The 17,788-nt window shown below is 40.6% G+C and overlaps 2 protein-coding genes across 7 annotated transcripts; one reads left to right on the plus strand and one right to left on the minus strand.

Moving 5' to 3' along the window:
• Nucleotides 1-1,343: 1,343 nt before the first annotated feature.
• On the minus strand, nt 1,344-5,405 carry capza1a (capping actin protein of muscle Z-line subunit alpha 1a). The gene is made up of 10 exons (XM_030419616.1): nt 5,281-5,405; nt 3,668-3,731; nt 3,516-3,567; nt 3,355-3,418; nt 2,760-2,966; nt 2,596-2,675; nt 2,377-2,455; nt 2,215-2,286; nt 2,004-2,066; nt 1,344-1,727 (listed from the first exon to the last, which is right to left on the minus strand). Exons 1-10 carry the CDS (start codon nt 5,314-5,316, stop codon nt 1,587-1,589), a joined length of 858 nt encoding a protein of 285 aa, XP_030275476.1. The 5' UTR covers nt 5,317-5,405; the 3' UTR covers nt 1,344-1,586.
• A 2,103-nt stretch (nt 5,406-7,508) lies between these two features.
• ncoa5 (nuclear receptor coactivator 5) lies at nt 7,509-17,786 on the plus strand. 6 transcript variants are annotated; one of them, XM_030419610.1, is made up of 12 exons: nt 7,509-7,662; nt 9,268-9,328; nt 10,746-11,018; nt 11,292-11,399; nt 12,254-12,317; nt 14,079-14,492; nt 14,581-14,702; nt 14,878-15,013; nt 15,180-15,397; nt 15,512-15,716; nt 15,907-15,998; nt 16,812-17,786. In XM_030419610.1, exons 3-12 carry the CDS (start codon nt 10,850-10,852, stop codon nt 17,375-17,377), a joined length of 2,094 nt encoding a protein of 697 aa, XP_030275470.1. In that variant the 5' UTR covers nt 7,509-7,662; nt 9,268-9,328; nt 10,746-10,849; the 3' UTR covers nt 17,378-17,786. The 6 variants fall into 6 exon arrangements, with proteins under 6 accessions (XP_030275470.1, XP_030275472.1, XP_030275473.1 ...); XM_030419612.1 differs by having other exon boundaries at nt 15,195-15,397; XM_030419613.1 differs by having other exon boundaries at nt 15,198-15,397.
• Nucleotides 17,787-17,788: the final 2 nt, after the last annotated feature.

Genomic DNA, 17,788 nt, shown 5'->3' on the forward strand with positions numbered 1-17,788 from the left:
AACACATGGAATAGCAGCTAATAATTTAAATGCTGTCTGTGAGAATAACCCACCTCGTGTTTTCATACAAATTGGGTGTTACATATCAGAGTAACCAAGAATTGCTTGTACATTAAGTTTCCAGTAGCTGGCTAGCTCGGTTAGCCATGCAGTTAGTGTCTCAGTGTGGGCGCTTGAAGTGTTGTTACAAGGATGAATGGGCCATGGCCAACTGGTTAGCATATTAGCTTCAGTAACTATCTCTGCAACACAGTACACGGATGCCATCTTTAAAGCCATATGCTTACATACATTTGTTAGGATTTAAGCAATATCAGCTTGTATTTTGAGTTGTGGTAGGATGAGTATAAAACTACAATTGTTACCAAAAAAAGGATAATTATTGCATCTTTAAATATAAATTCCCCCAGCACAATCACACCCACCTACCTTAAAAAAATTCCAATAAGCTGGCAACCAAATTCAGCATTCAGCAAATTCATACATTTAACACTTTATGCTATTTATTTATTCATCTAAATGTTTTAATATATTCTGCAAATTGTATCTCACAACAATATGGTCTTGTGCCAGGTACGTAAAGTACGTATAAAATAATAATAAATAAATAAATAACAAATAGAAAGGAAATAAAACTCCTCCTCAGATCGATCACCTGCTTCAAATGCAAAGATACCCAGAAGAAAACAAAAGTAAAGATCCATACATTTAGAACAGAAACAATCACCACTGCTTGTAGATCATATTTTTATTTCATGAATAATAAATGTACTTACAGTTTGTATAAAAAAATATAGCAAAAGCTAAAGGCAAACAGCTGGCAGGAGGACACCAATACTTTATCAGTCCGGCAGGGTGGGGTATAAAGGGATTATCACCGAAAATATCTTTCTACACTAGAGAGGAAAGACAGAACCAAAAGGGAAGACAAAATACAGTCAGTGAATGGGAAAAAGACAAATGTATGCTTTGGCATGTCCGCTGGCTAGAACCCCGCATCCAGAGGGATGCATAAATATCAACAGATGGGATCCTCAGACTGAAACATAAACTGAATTATTTGGCGTTGTCACGTGTCCCTCCAGTCAGTCAATATATCGAATTGCATACAGTATTTGCCCTCTGTTAATACAAAACTATAGAGGTATTGGAAGCTCTTTAAGAATATCAGTTATGTCATATAGAGAAAAATTAGTTGCTACATGAAAGTCGAGAGGTTTTTGGGAGGATTTTTGGAGCACTCAGGGATCAGAGGGTGTGTGTGTTAAACATGTGACTGTGAGAATTGAAATAGCAGGGAGTGTCCCAAACTTTCAGTCTCACGAAAGGCATTATTTGTTTAAAAAAAACAAAAAAAAACTATATGTTTGCAAATGAGCGACAGTTGCACCACTCAATGTCAATTTAAAAAAAAAAGGCATCCCCTCGTAGTGCATAACAGAAGCTCTCATTCTCTGGAAAAGAAAAACCCAAACAAATGTCTCTTTTAGAAGGACATACAGTACGTTATGTTGCGTCACACGTGTTTGCGCGAGCATCAGCTTCTCTTCAATTTGTTTGTCATAACCCTCAGCAGCTTCTGTCCTCTAAGCGTTCTGCATCTCCTTGCCGATCTTGTAGCTGAGGATCTTGTTCCAGTCGATCTTCATGCGGGTGACTGGCAGTTGTCTGCGTAAGGCTTTGAACGTGGTGTCCGACATGGTCTGATAGTTCTCACTGATGGCCACCTGAAAAACAGACAAAGTACATCAGTCACGCTTTCTAAATATAAGCATCATCTTCCACCTACAAGATCATGTCTTCTAAGCTAACACTTTTGTCACTATTCAAGCTTTCACTATCGGTGAACTTCTGAGTTTGTGAGGAGCGAAGGCCGTCAATGCTGTAACCTACATCAGTGCCTTTATTAACAGATGAGTGAGAGAAGAGCATGTGGATGGGCTCTTTAAATAAAATGTAGTGTGTTATGGAGGCAGGTCAGGCAACACCTCAATCCCACATACCTGGTATTCATTCTCTGCCTCCTCAATAATTTTCACAAGCTCCTTGGCAGTCTGGCTCTCATTCTGCCGAAACATACATTTGAGGATGAATAAAACAAATTAGACACACATTAACATATCTCGAACATGAAATACTACAATCAGTCAACTGCAAACAGCTTTCCTAGATAACGCTCCAGAGTTTAAATAGAATAATAACTTAAATACTTACAGACACAGTCAGTGCTTCCTGCACATCTTTGTGGCTGACCAGCTGTACATTTCCATCCTCATAATAATGTACCTGCGGTAAAACGAAGAAATAAAGACAACAGTGAAACACGACTAAATTCATAGCTAAGCTCACAATACACCTGCTAATAATTTAACATACCTGTATTTTCAGAACTCCGACCACCTGTGCTGTAGACTGTGAGACACTGAACTTCCATTCAGACCGGCAGCGACCGTTCCTGGAAACAGAAAATGTAGAACAGAAGATTTGAGAACAAACATGCATAACCCAATAACATGCCATAACATCTGTGCTGCAGTAACGTAATTGTCAGAATGAATTCGATTAGGACATTTAAAGTGAGATCCATCAACTTACCAGAAGTTTTTAGGCTCAAATTGATGACCCTCAATACAAGCAATAATGGTCTGCTGGCCATCGATTGTTTTCCCATAAACCTAAAGCAGATAAAAATTACAGATGAACGTGTGATTCATCGAGTTCAATGCTGAACATGGCAGCTACTGAATGAGCGATCTTACGGTGCAAACTCCACTGGGGTAGTGCTCCTTGATGTAGGCCCTCAAGGCTGTATCACAGGCGTCCCTCCATGACCTCAGAGCTGATTCGCCCTCATGGGGCTGCGGGTCGCTGGCTTCCTTTCTCAGGTGGTCAAACTTGAAGGAGATCTTGTTGTGAGGGTCAAAGTAGCGGCCATTACCCAGGTCTCCATGCTCCGTTATCAGGACCTACAGGGGACACAAACGGAGACACCTGCCTTTACTATACTATTTAAATGCGTCTAAAAACATACCTGTACAGACAAGCCTTTGTATAATGACCATTCAAAGGTTTTAATGTTGTTCTTTTATATCTTATTTTGATCTCTCTCTGTTTTATTCTTCATATTTTGCATCTCTCGTGTATAGTGCTGTATTTTCTGAAGCACCTTGTAACTCTTGTTTCAAAAGGTGTTTTTTAAATATTGTTTATTATTATTATCATTGTTATCATAGCTGTTTACTCAGGAATTGTCTTAATAATATATAATAATGATGACACTTCAATGGGTACAATGAGAAAAGCAAATGTATTTATTAATTCTATCATATTCTTTTAAATGTTTTTTAAACTTACCTGATCTTCATAGCCATCAATTTTGGCAAGGGTGAACTGATCCATGTTGTACTGGGCAAAGGCACTGTGTGAAAAACAGAGAGAATACAATCGCAAGTTGGATGTGTATCCAGAACATTATTATTATACTAGATTAAAAAAATGAAAAGAAAGAAACTCACTGAGCTGCCCCCTCTCTGAGAAGATTATCATTGTTGAGCAGTATTCGCACATCTGAAAAGAAGAATTAACATTAGAGAAGCATTAACAAATTATTTCCACACAAATCAAAATGCAGTTAGTCCTGAAGATGTCGATCAGAAACAAGGCTCACCATTGAAGACTTCATTGAACTCTCCAGGAGGAGAGTGCATCACAAAGTTAGCTGCAATGCGGACCTAAAAAACAAGCACAATTACTTGTCACATAACTTTTAAATAGCACAAGGCCTCACATTATTATCAAATAAATACAATGTGTAACAACAATCTGTTGCATGGTTTTTGGAAAATGTGGCCAATTTATTTTTTGAGGTATAGCAGGGGATGTTTATGAGAAGTGAGAGACCTGCAGACAGCCACTAGAGTGAAGCAGAGAGCAGTCTGCTAACTTTCTTGGCTGCAGGCTTGTTGGCTCGATTTTGGCCACTCCTTAGATGGCAGCAGGGTCATGTCACCCAAGGGCTTTTCTTAGCTGTCAGTATGCAAGTGTAAGCATGTGGTGTCAAAGCCAGAGTGAAGAAGTTGTGGTGGGTATTACTGCACTCATAAGGCAATACTTAGGGCGCACTTTTAGGTATTTTAAGCTATACACTCAGGCAGCACATAATAACATGGAGGTAAAATTACAATAATGTCTCTTTCTCTTTTCACCCTTCATTTCTGACCTTCACCACTTTAATCAGTCCTACGTCCTTAATGTCACTGCCACATTACAGTGCGAGGGTGCCAGAGAGGCTGTCTGTCAGGCAGACAGGGTTATTTAGCCTCCAGGCTGCAGCTGGCAGTGACCTACAAATGGGCTGTCCAGCTGAAAGGGCAGAGGGGTATAACAATGAGTAACCCAGTTTGACTGTGCTCCTGAATAGTAACTCCATTCAGAGCCCAGAAAGCGGACCCCCGGGCTCTGACCGATGCAGTCAAACAATGTGATCTTATATCTGATAAAGATATATCAGAAATTTGCAGATTTCCAATTAAAGTTTAAATGGGAAATACTATTGACTTGTTTTCATTTATGTTTAAAGGTTTGCTGAAGTGATGCCAGGAGGTGTAAGCCCCAGGTCACACAATCAGCTTTAGGAATGCAGAGCATTATTTTCAAACATGTAGCAGCATGAAGACAAGGGGAACAAGACGAACCACTACAAGCCTCAATAACACTGCAGGGAGGCTGCATCTGTCCTGCGATTACAGTGCATAAAGTTACAGCCACATCACTCAAAAAACAAAACAGCTACAAACTCCAGTTACATGTCTGATAAACTTCAACTACTGATGTTATCAGGGCCAGCTTAGGCAGCTAACATCCAGTTAAAGCAAACTGGGTGTGGGTGGCGTTAATGCTGCCGATGCACTGTCATTATCCCTACTGTAAATGCAGGAAGTAGCTGAACTTCCTTCCATTTAGCATTAGCTAATAATGTCACTTAACTCCAAATTCCGATGGTCATGCTAAAAACAGACACGACGCTCAGCTATATGTCATTTAAACACATGTTAGCATACTAACATTGTGTTTATGTACAAGAACAACACGAAGCGACGACTCAACTGTCAAATAACGTTACAGCGCTGCCTTGGCTTAGCTAGCTCCAACGACATACACCTGATACAGCCATGTTGGCAGTTCATTCTACATTTGAAGGATTGTAATGCGCACTGCTATTCTTCTAGACAAAGGTTAAGAGTTATAAAGTAATCACGGTTTGAATATATAAGATAATACCTTATCTTCATCGCTGAGCTCATCGAAGTCTGCCATCTTGGCTCAATGAAGCGTTGACAAAGCTTCTGACTGTGTTGCCTGGTCTGCGTGACTCCTCCCAGAGCAAACACAAGCCCAACCAGGAAAACTGTGCTGTCATGGGTGAGCTCACTGTCCTCGTAGTAGTTGTCCTGAATTAGCAGTAAATAAATGTAATGACGCCATAGACACCCGTTAGATGAGAAAAATGACACAATACAAGCATGAATGACGAGAAATAATCTCAGGCAATATAAAAAATATTGAATATATCGAAGCTGGAAATATCCCAACCTGGCAACCATGACGCCTTCAATTCGTCTGGGATGGATGCTACAGAAGGGAGAGATTTCCAAAAATTATGACTTGTGAGTGTTTCCATCAATCAAAAACTCAAGATAGTTATATTAACGTGACACAATGTTGTGTAAGGGTTTTAGATACTGATCATTTTTCACATAGGATTATACCCATTCAATCTGGGGTTTAATCACCCTGAAAGACGGAGTCTGATTGGCGAAAGGGAGCATTGTTTTATTTGTATTTTGTGTTGATGTGGATGTGCAGGACATTTTAAACATTGTAGTTTTTACTGGTCTTTATTTCGATTTGGACGTGACATTAACGATATTTACATGTCTGAATGTGTTATTACGATAACTCCGGAATAACCTGAACGCAGCATCACCCCAGCGCGGAGACAGCAATATTCACACACATAACCACCAGCATCATCTTGTGGCGGTACTGAATAATAAGAGTCTTTATTTTTTGTGTTTTCAATATTTCTATAATCTCTTTGCAGGAAATATAATTAGTGATGCACTGATGTGTACAAGTCTTAAATGTTGCAGCTGTTGACAGTGGGGGTGATTTTATCTACTCTATGTACCATTATCTTAACCTGAAATAATACACTATAATATGTTTTTCTGTATTAATAATCTAAATATGAAGGCCTAGAGTGGTACATTAGAAGTCTGTATAACCAGAGGCATAAGATGCAAAGCCTGTGGTAAAACACAGACTCCAGATGACAGAAAAACAATGCTACTCAAAGCTGTTGCAAAACATAGGCAGGAGAAAAAACAAATTAGAGCAGAAAATGTTATCCAGAATAGTGGGAAATTCTTCAGTGTAACTCGGTTGTTGAGACAAGGCAGAGAAGGCAGCTGTGGGCCACGTGGAGTTCAAGGTTACTAAGGCCACTGACATTAAGATTTCTGTGAGGAAACAGCCAAAATTAAACATAAGAAGTGGGCAGGATGCTGTTGCAGTGGGACAAACACATACTGTATTTGTTTTCCTTTATATGTGTGATGCAACAGAGCTACCTAACCCTACCAGACTGTATCAGTCTCTCTTCCAGCTGTCTACGATACCAGTCAGCACAAGTTTGACATGTTGTTTTGAGTTGATTGAGGGGATAGTACTCTAACAGAGACTGAAGCATCAACAATATCCTGTACTATTTCATAAGACAAAGACATAAACGTGAGAGAATGTGATGACAAAGTTTGCTTTACGCACATTGTAATGACAGATGTATTTTTTGCTTTACAAAATTCCAGTGAATCTTATTTTAATGTGGATACATACATGCATGTATGTAAGAGAATTACTGTGAATGTTTGTATATAGTATATTTTACATATAGCAGAAATGCAGTTTTGTCAAAAGTACTCAAGTGATACATGAGTAAAAAATAATATCGCTTTATAATATTATGTTGGTAAAAGCTTAAGTTACCCATAGGAATATAACTTCAGTATGTTGTTGTTGTTCTTAAAATGTGATGTTGAAAAATAAATTTTAAATAAAATAAGTAACTTGGCTCGGATGCAGCATGCAATCTGCAAAGTAACTAGTTACTAAAGTTATAAAGTAAACATAGTCAGTAAAAAGTGCATTTGACACCGACATGTAGTGGAGGCGTAGTATAAAGTACCAGAAAGGAGAAATACTCAAGTCAAGTATAAGTAGCTCAAAATTGAACATGAGTACAGCACTTAAATAAAAGTACTTACATTCCATCACTGCAGAACTGTGTAATGTGGGCCAGGATGAATAATCCACATGGTTTCACACGAGCAGTAGATTTTTAGATAATATTGTGGTAGGTATCATACTACACAGGCTACTAAACCCTGTTTAACAGAATTATGTTATATTTTACAACCAGACGGCAGGGGGTGATGTGTGATTCATACTCACTGTGCCCGCAGAAGAAGAAGAGGAAGTCGCCGCCAGCTGCCGCAAATGAAGCAAAAGAAGAAGAAGCAGCTTTGTGAGACGGTGGCGAAGTAGCCACGAGCTGTCCGTGGCCTTGAGAGACATCAAACAGAGATAAGGTTCACGTCGGAGGTGAGTTCAGAGTTGTTCTTTTGTGTTGACTGTAACGACACGCATAGTGAAGTCGTGCGCTGTAAGATAGCTGGCTGTGTATCGGCGAAGCTAAAATAGCCGGCGCGTTATAACTGGTGCTGCTAGCTAACGCTAATGCTAACGCTTTAGCTGCTAACATAACAGCTGTTAAAACGTTTTTTGGAGGTTTGCTCAAAATGGCCGCTTTGCTTCAGTGTGTCTTGTTAAACACGTGATTATAAATACATTGCGAATTTTCTAACCAAATAAATGAGAACCCGACAAGCTGCTCTTTAATCTTGCTTGCTAACGTGCAGGCCTACCTACATCGTGATCACATGATATAGCTAGCGACACACTTAAAACACAGAGTTATGGCGGTTCATAGTACGACAGTAATCTTGAGCTACTGTAACTTGGATTATTATATCGGCTCCCATTGCCTGGTATTGGTATCGTGTTGTCACGTTACGCCATTTGAGCGCGACCGGTGTTGATCTGTCAGCCAGCCGAAAACTGCCGGCGCAGGTTAGATATTTGGATTCAACATTGCTGGTCTTTCAATCCTGTGGAGTTTTTATTATTATTTTTTTTATTGTTAAAGACATTTAATTGGGATGCTCACGCACTTAAATCCAACACTAAAGGCAACACAACTCTTTATATAGGGAGTAGTGTGTACTTTAGCTTTCATTATCCCATCCTACACGCTGCTCAAAATTCCTGTTTTTTTTTTTCATTTGCGCTTGTGGTGAGACCAAATATACCTCAGAGGAGCTCCATTTCTAATCTATAAGTTCTATACGTTATTTACGCTGCAAACGATATAAGATGGTATTTCTCTTTCAAACAAATTCATCTGGACATAGATCACCACGGCAACGACTTGTTGCTATGAAGCCTGTAACCATAGTGGTGTAGTCTTCTGTGGTCATAAAACCCGGAAATTAGTTAGCATTTTTATACATCCGGCTCCTTCGTCTCAACGTCTGTGCGGTTTTTAAAATTGTTTTTCGGTTAAATGTCTGAAATAAGGTCTGGTTACTACTGGTTTTAGATATTTACGCGTTTTGTTATACGACACGAGATAAATAATTAGAAATTTCACCCAAAATACGTCATAAAGTGGTATAACAATGACGTGTTTTAGCAGGCTAAGCCGAAAATTAGCATCGCCCTAGTTCCCTCCTGATGAAAAAGGTTAATGAGATTTTCCATTGAATTTCCGGTAACTGCAGATTTAATGTCCGTGGTAATGTCTTTAGTCTCATTAAGCACTTGTTAGCAACCGTCGTTTTTCAGACACTTGATGCTCTGTAATTAAATTTTAGACATTTATTGATGTATTTTATGTCCCAACACAAAACATGTAAATATCATACGCCTGTAGTAAACACAGACCTTATTTTAGACATTTAACTGAAAATCAATTCCAACACTTTCAAACAAGGGAGGGGATGTGCTAAATGATTTCCGAGTGTTGTGATTACAAGCTATACCACCTTATTCAGGTGGAGTGCAGGGAGCTACCAACAACATCTTGAGGCATTTGTGAGGGTTTTTTTTTTTGTTTAACTGTATAAAGTGGTTATTTTTTACTTTCAGACGCTTGGGAGTGTTGAAGAAAGAGGACACAGAATCCCAGGTCATCAGGGTCCAACTTAAGGTAAGTCAGAGGCTGCTCTGTTAAAAAGTATACTAAAAATTACATTTAATCATGAAAGTATTCCTAAAAACAATAATTGATTGTCTGTTGGTAATATATGTTCATTCGAACTGAAAACTTTTAGAGTCTTTTTGCTGAAATCATTTGTTTCACATAAACTTTTCCTGAAGACCTTTAATTATGTTAGTTTCTTTGAACAAAGGAAATCATCTCAATTTGTGCTTTTTTCAATTCAATGTCAGCCCATGATTTCATTTCATCAGTGCGAATTTCCTCAGGACTTTTTTTACCATTTCAAGAGAAGAGGACAATTTGAGCATTTGCTGCATTTCAATTTGATGAAAACGATGCGTTGTCTGAAGAGCTATTTATGTGAATTCCAACAAACCTACCGGGGCACATTATTCTCGCCAAAAATAACTCAATAAATGATCATCTGCTTTGAGCACAGCGATACAAACACATGATGGGACCCTTAAATTAAATCATGGAACGTTTTGAATATCCAACATGGTATTCTATCTGTTTATAACCAAAAATCCCTTTTTAAAAGTAAAATAGTTTATTACACCACAGAGGAAACGTTGTGTGTATTTTTGTGGTTATCTATGCTATATACCCAACTTTCTCCCAACAACTGCTGTTGCGATTTTGTGCGAAATGTTTGCGGCATCATACTGCGTTCCGTGAGATGTGTTTTCATTCTCAGTTTTCACTCCAAGAACTTCTGTCAGATGCTACTGAAAATTAATCCCAAGGAGATATTTGTGCACTTGGTTATTCTAACGAAGTATTTCGATGTTAACACAATTTTCCGCCTGCTGAAACCTCTCGACCAAGTGAACAACTACATTAAACAAGATACTATCACACCAAGTTTTTTTGGATAGTTATTGCGGGATAGTTCCTCGTCTGCATTACCACGTTAGTTAGGCAAGGCCTTTTCATGCCTGCTTCAGGGAGGAAGACTGCCAGAAGTCCACCACATCACTGAATTTGCTTGGCAGACTTTTATTTGTTAATCATAAATTGATGTCCCGTGTGTCACAATTCAAGCCAGGCCTCAAATGCGTGAAGCCCCAGTGTAGACTTAAATGATAATATGACGTATAGATTAGTGTACCATGTACTTTGTACATCAGGCACACTGAATTAAATATTGTCCTGCAGTGCAAGTGAGCACCAGAGAAAGGCAGGGTGCAGGACGCATTCAAAAAATAACACAGGTTTTGGAAGAATTTGCGATTTAACCGGCACTATGTAAAATATTTACATATGATACCTTTCAGAATTAATTTGCCACAGCATTTCCATTGTCTGAACTTTGATGTGACTTTGATCTGCAACTTGCTCTACTAAAATTTTTGATTCCTGCCAAGGAATTTGATTTCTTCTTTAACTCACTGACATGTTTCAGGACCGTGGATGACAATTTAAAGACACGTATACGCGAACAAACCAACGTTTTTCAAGCATTTGAGACGCACGAAGAAAGAAAGCGGTAAACCTTTGGAGCGAGTCATGTCTCACCGAAGAAGTCGCAGCTCATCACCAGGGCGTTATTCACGCTCCTGCAGCAGCAGTGACCCGAGAGACTTGGAGAGAAGGATATTTGTGGGGAATTTGCCGACCTCCGACATGGAAAAGAAGGATTTGGAAGAAATATTCAGCCCATACGGGAAGATAGTCGGTCAGTAAACGCAATATAAGCCATCAGTTGTCAATTTCAATTCATGAGAATAGTCTCTCCCTGAACGTCACAACCAGTGGAGTATTTCAAAAGTAATTTAAAAGTGCATTTAGATGTATAGTATAATTTAACTTTTATCATCAAATTTTTTTTTTTCATGAATTGCAAGCATGTAAAATTTGTAATGATGTCGTTACTAATAGCCTTTTTAGAGTGGGTAAATGTTCTACATAATGATCCTTTATACCCCTTTTTAAAATGCTCCTCTTCCAGGCGTTTCCATGTTTCGTGGGTTTGGATTTGTACAATTTGAACGCATTGAGGAAGCCGAAGCTGCAAAGGCGGCCCAAAAGGGTCGAATATATAAAGGTTATAAAATAGGTAAGCCTCAACTGCAGTAGGTGTGATTGTTTGGCTAAAGAGGATAGGTTTGTGCACTGCAAGCAACAAAACCAATTTATTTAAAGATAAATGTTTCTCTTTTTTTTTTGTGGGAAAAATGTTGGGTGATTGGGCATGATGGCTAAAGTGTTAATCCTGCAGATAGTGTTTTATGTTAATTTAATGGTTTAATTAATCAAGCATAGAAAAATCAATTAAGAATTAACACTTTACTCATCGATTCCTGTGGGTAAAGGTTGTTAATGAAAGCAAGAGATCTTTTTTTTTTTTAATACATCCAGTAAATGAAGTACCAGAACTATTTTAGATTGGATAAGCATTGCTGATTTTTTACTTTCTCCTTTCTTTTTGTCGACATGTTATATTATTGGCTTGCAAAGCAAATAAACAAGTGCATTATTAAATTCTGGCAAAGCCTGAATCTCTGAAATCTCTTGTTTTATTTGCACACTTGGTATTTTCTTCATGAATTCAAATATGTCACTAAAGTGGGATTGTTGTGATTTAGTTCGTCTCTAAAGGCCAAACTTCAGGATGAAAATCTAGTTAACATGTTCAAACTATGCTAATTTTTTGCCAGTTTTGAAGGGAAGAGGGATTCCTTAATTTCTTGTTCACCTTAAACTAAATTCGACGGATTTGGCATCTCGATTTGCTGCAATTTTTGTTTTTTTTATTTTATTTCGTCCAGTTTGGAATTTCAAGCTCGGATAATGGTGCTCAGTTTCATTTGGATCGTGGAAGTGTTGACGCGGCCACTCCATTCTGCGTGAACGCATAAATTGATTTACATGTCACTGTTATGTTCAACGTTTGGATTGATTTATTTTCAGATGTAAATATGGCAGTGGAGCGACGGCAAGCTAAACCGCAATCCCAGCAGAGCCCTCCACGAAGGTAAAGTAACGCGAAATGGGTGTGAAGAACTACCATCGCCTCTGAGGTGTCGGTAAAAATCAAAAACAAAAGCGTGTAACTCCTCACCTGTCATTTCCACCAGTGGTGAAATCTGCTTGATGGAAGCTGTCGTACCAGTCATTGGTTTTGTGGGACAGTCAATACTTCACCTGAAATTAAAACATCTGTTGAAATAAAGACAACAGCCATATGAATGTAATTTAGTGTCTTGTCTCAAAGAGTCTTTCTTATGGCTTTACAATGTTCGAGCACTTTGCGTGACGTTCATTCTACCGCGTGTTTATCAAGCAGGTTCATGTCCTCCAACATGGCCCTTTAACTAATGAGATGGTGCATTAAAACTGGCTTCAGGGGAGTTGTTCCTCGGACTAAATTTTCACATTAACGTTTTCTAACCAAAACATTGTGTGTGTGCTTGAGGTCTGATAACCATGTTGGATGATTCCTTTCTTGAAACATCTGTGGAGCTGCTGCATTTCTTCACATTACCAACAACAACTAGCAATCCGTGAAATAACGTAGAACCATCAGCAGGATTGTATCACGTCGCCTGCTCACCTGCACAAGATGCCAACACAATGTCCTGCTCGGTTCACAAAGGTCCGTTCGCAAAAATGGTGCTCCACAGCGCTCAAACATTTCATGGGGTACCTTTTGTAACAATCGGAGCATTCCTATACAATGTTATCGAAAGTTGGCCAGTTGGTTTGTGTGGACCGAAGGCTAAGATTTGATACTTCTGTGTGGTGTTACTGTAACCAGCACACAGCTGGCCACTTTGATCCAACACTTGTCCACAACGGATGATTCAGTATGTACTTCAAAACATCCTTCACATCACTGACAGGCTTATTTTGTTGGAATTTTGTTATGGGGTGTGACATTTGGATCAGAAGATCACAAACCACAAATGATGCGCAGCAGAAATGTTGGAAGACTAGTTTAAAAACAAACCTTCAAAGAGACTGAAGCAAATCTGTCAAACTCAGGAGCCTGTTGTCTTTTTTTTGAAAAAGAATTGTGGTATAAAATGGCCTTCGAATGGCCACAAAAATGAGCATCCACAACTTTAACAGCACTCAACATGATACATGGATACCATCAGCCACGTCACATTTTCACCATCGTAGTCTCGAAAGTTGCAAGTTTTCTTCGATGCAGATCACATCTCTTGGGACGGCTTCATACGGGGAAATGGTTGCATTTTCAAAGCAACTGAGAATAATTTCCATTTTGTAAACTAACTCGTACAAGAAAATTCAGAAAACATGCAATGTTTTGCACGTGAGCAACCTCATACTTGCTGCATTGGAATGCAGCACACTGGAGAACAATACGCAAACCATCGTAAGCAAATAGAGCTAAAGTTGCAAAATTACCCACCGTGCCCAAAGAGGTTACACGGCCAAGGTACGGCTGGATTTTATGGTCAGTAAACCTCAAATGGTTGACAAATCAATGTTGTTGCGTACGCGGATCACTGGACATTTTCAAACGATCGTTGTTGAAAGGACGCTTATTGGAATCACCACATGGATTGAATCTGTGCTAGTCCTATTGCGTTTCCTGTCGTTCTGCTTCGGTTGTGAAAATAAATATACGTCACCAGCGTATTAAATTTAGAATACCATCTGTAGGCCTCTCTTCATCAGTCTTAGAAGTTTCTACAACCCTTTGTGCCATTTCATAGGCAGCCTAAACTCTAACCTTCCTTGCACTAATGGACATGTTCTCTCTCAGGGCCCCGTACAGCAGTTACGGGGACAGCAAAGAGCCCCGACCTCGGTCACGGTCACCCGTTTACGGACGTGATAGCCGTGAGCCCCGGGACAGCCGTGATGGACGCGATGGTCGTGAGCCTCGGGACAGCCGTGATGGGAGAGACCCTGGTAGAGACCTGGGCAGAGACCTTGGTAGAGACCTGGGCAGAGACCCAGGCAGAGACCCAGGCAGAGACCCGGGTAGAGACCCGGGTAGAGACCCAGGCAGAGACCTGGGTAGAGACCCAGGCAGAGACCCGGGTAGAGACCTAGGCAGAGACCCAGGCAGAGAGTCGAGGCCAGGTGGCCACTCTCGAGACCCTGATTACCGGTACCGCAGCTCAGAAAGTAGAGACAAGGACCTCAGAAGTGACCCACGGGATCCAGCATACAGGTGAGTAATGACACGCAGCCCATTAGTTGTGGGTCCAGAAGAGTCGATTGGTTACATATTTTTCTGAACCTGAAATGTTTCCATACAGCAGAGACGACTATGACCGATACTACCGCAGTGGCAGTGGTGCTGACGACTATTACCGGAGGAAGGATGCACCCTACAGGGACCCTTACAGAGATCCCTGGAATGGACGTCGTGAGCCAGAAGGTAAGTGGACTCCATCCAGGTTCCTCTAACGGAGTACAAGTTATTTGTAACTCAGCAGCTGCACTTGAGCTGAATTATGTGAGTCTTTGTTAACAAGCTCTTTTTGGCTCAAACATGTATTCAAATGCGGTAAAGCATACTGTCATTACATTTCCAAACCACTCTATCCTCCCAGCTGTAGATGATCGTGCTCGGCCAGAGGAGCGTCGGCGTAATGAACTGTATCGACAGTACTATGAAGAACTCCAGCGGCGCTATGACACCGACCGTCCTGTTGACTGCTCCGTGATCGTCGTCAACAAGGCACAAAAGTATGCCCACTCTCTGGTCTACGAGCAACACAGATCTGGGACCTGAGATGTCTTTGTAAATGTTCGACCAATATATTGGATGTTTTCATTTCATATTGCTCCTGTGTGTGTGTGTGTGTGTGTGTGTGTGTGTGTGTTTGTTTGTGTGTCTGCTTGCCCGTACTTGCTTCAAAAACAACTGTAGGGAGTATGCTGAGACGGTCGGGCGAAAAGTCCGTGATCTAGGCATGGTGGTGGACCTGATCTTCCTCAACACAGAAGTCTCACTAACCCAGGCACTGGAGGATGTAGGCCGAGCCCGTACTCCTTTCGCCATCATCATTACCCAGCAGCACCAGGTCCACCGGTCCTGCACTGTCAACATCTTGTTCGGCACACCGCAAGGTAACACGAGATGATAATGTGCACCTGGTTGATGGTGTCACTTTGGATCACCTCAAAAGTAAGGAGAAACAGCATGTCAAAAGTGTATATTTTTGTGTGTCCTTATTGCTGTAGAGCATCGAAACATGCCAATGCAGGATGCCATGATGCTGGTTGCCCACAACTATGATGCCTACAAAGTTGAAAACCGTGAAAAGGAACGTGAGGAGATTGCCAGAAAGGCAGCCAAGATGGCGGACGATGTTTTACTCAGGGAGCCTGACAGAGAGAGCCACCCCATTTCTGTGCTCACAGCCATTACACTGCTGTCAGAAAACAGGTATCTGCTTTACTGTTTTTAGACTTAGAAATAAAAGCTGTTGAAAATATCAAATGTAATACAAGTTTCTGTGAAACCTTGATTACAGTTTGCATGTTACAAAACTTGGAGTCCTTTTTTTGGTTTCTCAAGCACTGTTTAAAACATCTCCACATTTGAAATAATCTTTTCCTTTGTGGTTGTCGGGTAGGTTTGTAACTCCAGAGGAACTGGATGGTCTCACTGCGTACCTGAAGGATAAAAGAGCCAGGCTCCTACAAAGTGCCGCAGATCCGCTCGCAGGTAAATGGACAAAGTGTCCATAACTTCACATTTTTTCAGAACAATGCCCAAATTCCTGTATTTGCATTGAATGTATTTTGTGGCTGTGATAACACCATATGTGCCCCTGAAGAAATCAACAGCTGTCATTTTAATGCATAACAATAGGGCTGTACCATCTCACCTGAAGTTCAGCAATAGAAAGTGCAAGTTCATGTATATATGTTGACAACATGAGTTGAATTTCAAAGAAAGTTGATTTAAATAAAATTCATTTAATTTGATTAATAACTTAACTGAAATTGAGGATTTTGTTAATTATGACAACAGATTGAAAACCTTAATGGAAGCTTTGAATGGAGAAAAAGGGCATTTGGTATAAAACAGAAAAACATTCGAAAGTTGATCTGAAGTTAAAGAGGTCTCAGCAGTCTGAGTTAGATGAAGCAGGCAGTTGTTTTCCAAAGTTTTAAATTAAATTTCCTCATTGTGTCATTATACCTCCAGTGTAGCTCAGCAAGGAAATGCTCTCATGGTAATGTAAATTGAGGGAATTTGCACTACAAAGATTCTAAGCCTCATTAACTTCAGCTCAATCCAATGCATTTTAAACAGAAGGTTGGATTCTGTCCGTCATCTTTCATTGAAATTGTGTACGTTTCCCCCCCCCCCCCTCTGCCAGTATGGCAAGGCGGAACAATTGCAGCAATCAAAAACGTGTTCACTGTGCATATAGGCTTGTTCTTTTGTGCTAGAATTTGTGTTGCAGTATTGCTCGACTTTTCTGTGTTTTCTTTTGAATGCAGTTTTCTAACTGAACCTGTCACCCCACAGCTCCAGTCCACGTTCCAGCTGCTGCAGCAGTTCACCACGACATTCCGCCCTCAACTGCCGGACTGCCTCCTCAATCACATCCTGCTCATACGGCCCCGCAGTCCAGCCACCTCAGCCTATCGGCTGGTTCAAGCGCCCCAGCCAACCCCAACCATCAGCAGGAGCTGCAGGCTAAAATCCTCAGTCTGTTCAACAGTGGCAGCGGGGGATCAGTGGGCGCTGGAGGACCTGCTACCTCCCAGCAGTCTGCCTACGGCTCCCTTGGCCCGCCCCCTTCCCAAAACCCACCCCGCCAAGCAATGCCAGGCCTGCCTCCATCTGGATCCCAGGGTTATGGCACCCCACCAGGCCGCATGCCAGTTGCAGCAGGTGGTCCGAGACCCCCCAGCTCTGCTGGTATCAACTTTGACAACCCGAGTGTGCAGAAAGCTCTGGACACCCTGATTCAGAGTGGGCCGTCTCTCAACCACCTGACAGGCGCTGGTGCCCCTCAGCAGCAACCCCCCAGGCAGGCCCCTGGGATGGGCCCTGTCCCACCTATGTCCATGTACCCCCGACATTACTGAAGGCTTGTAGTGAATTAATCAGTTCTCTTAACGTGACATCCACCTTTCCCCCTGCGTCAGTTGGCACCACATCAGTTGTGTGTTTTAAAATTTTCCAGCCTTGTATAGGTAGACTGTAGGGAAGTTTTGTAAAAGCTTTTTAAGTTTTTATTGTGTTCTTGGTATTGTGTTCAATTCATTCATTTTGACAACAAATCCAGACTCCCTAAAGGTCTGCAATGGTTATAAAGCAAGGAGATAATTATTCAGTCTTCTTAAATATGAAATACACTGTGCGGCATGAAGTGTGTAAAGTATATTTTGTTTTTTTGTGGATTCCTTCTTTTTCCAAACATGATAGGTTTTGTTTTATAGTTTTTTAATTTGTAACATTGTTAAAGCAAGACATGATTAAAAACTCGAGACACAATT

This window comes from Sparus aurata, chromosome 6 (genome assembly GCF_900880675.1).
Source record: "Sparus aurata chromosome 6, fSpaAur1.1, whole genome shotgun sequence".
Lineage (NCBI taxonomy): Eukaryota > Metazoa > Chordata > Actinopteri > Spariformes > Sparidae > Sparus > Sparus aurata.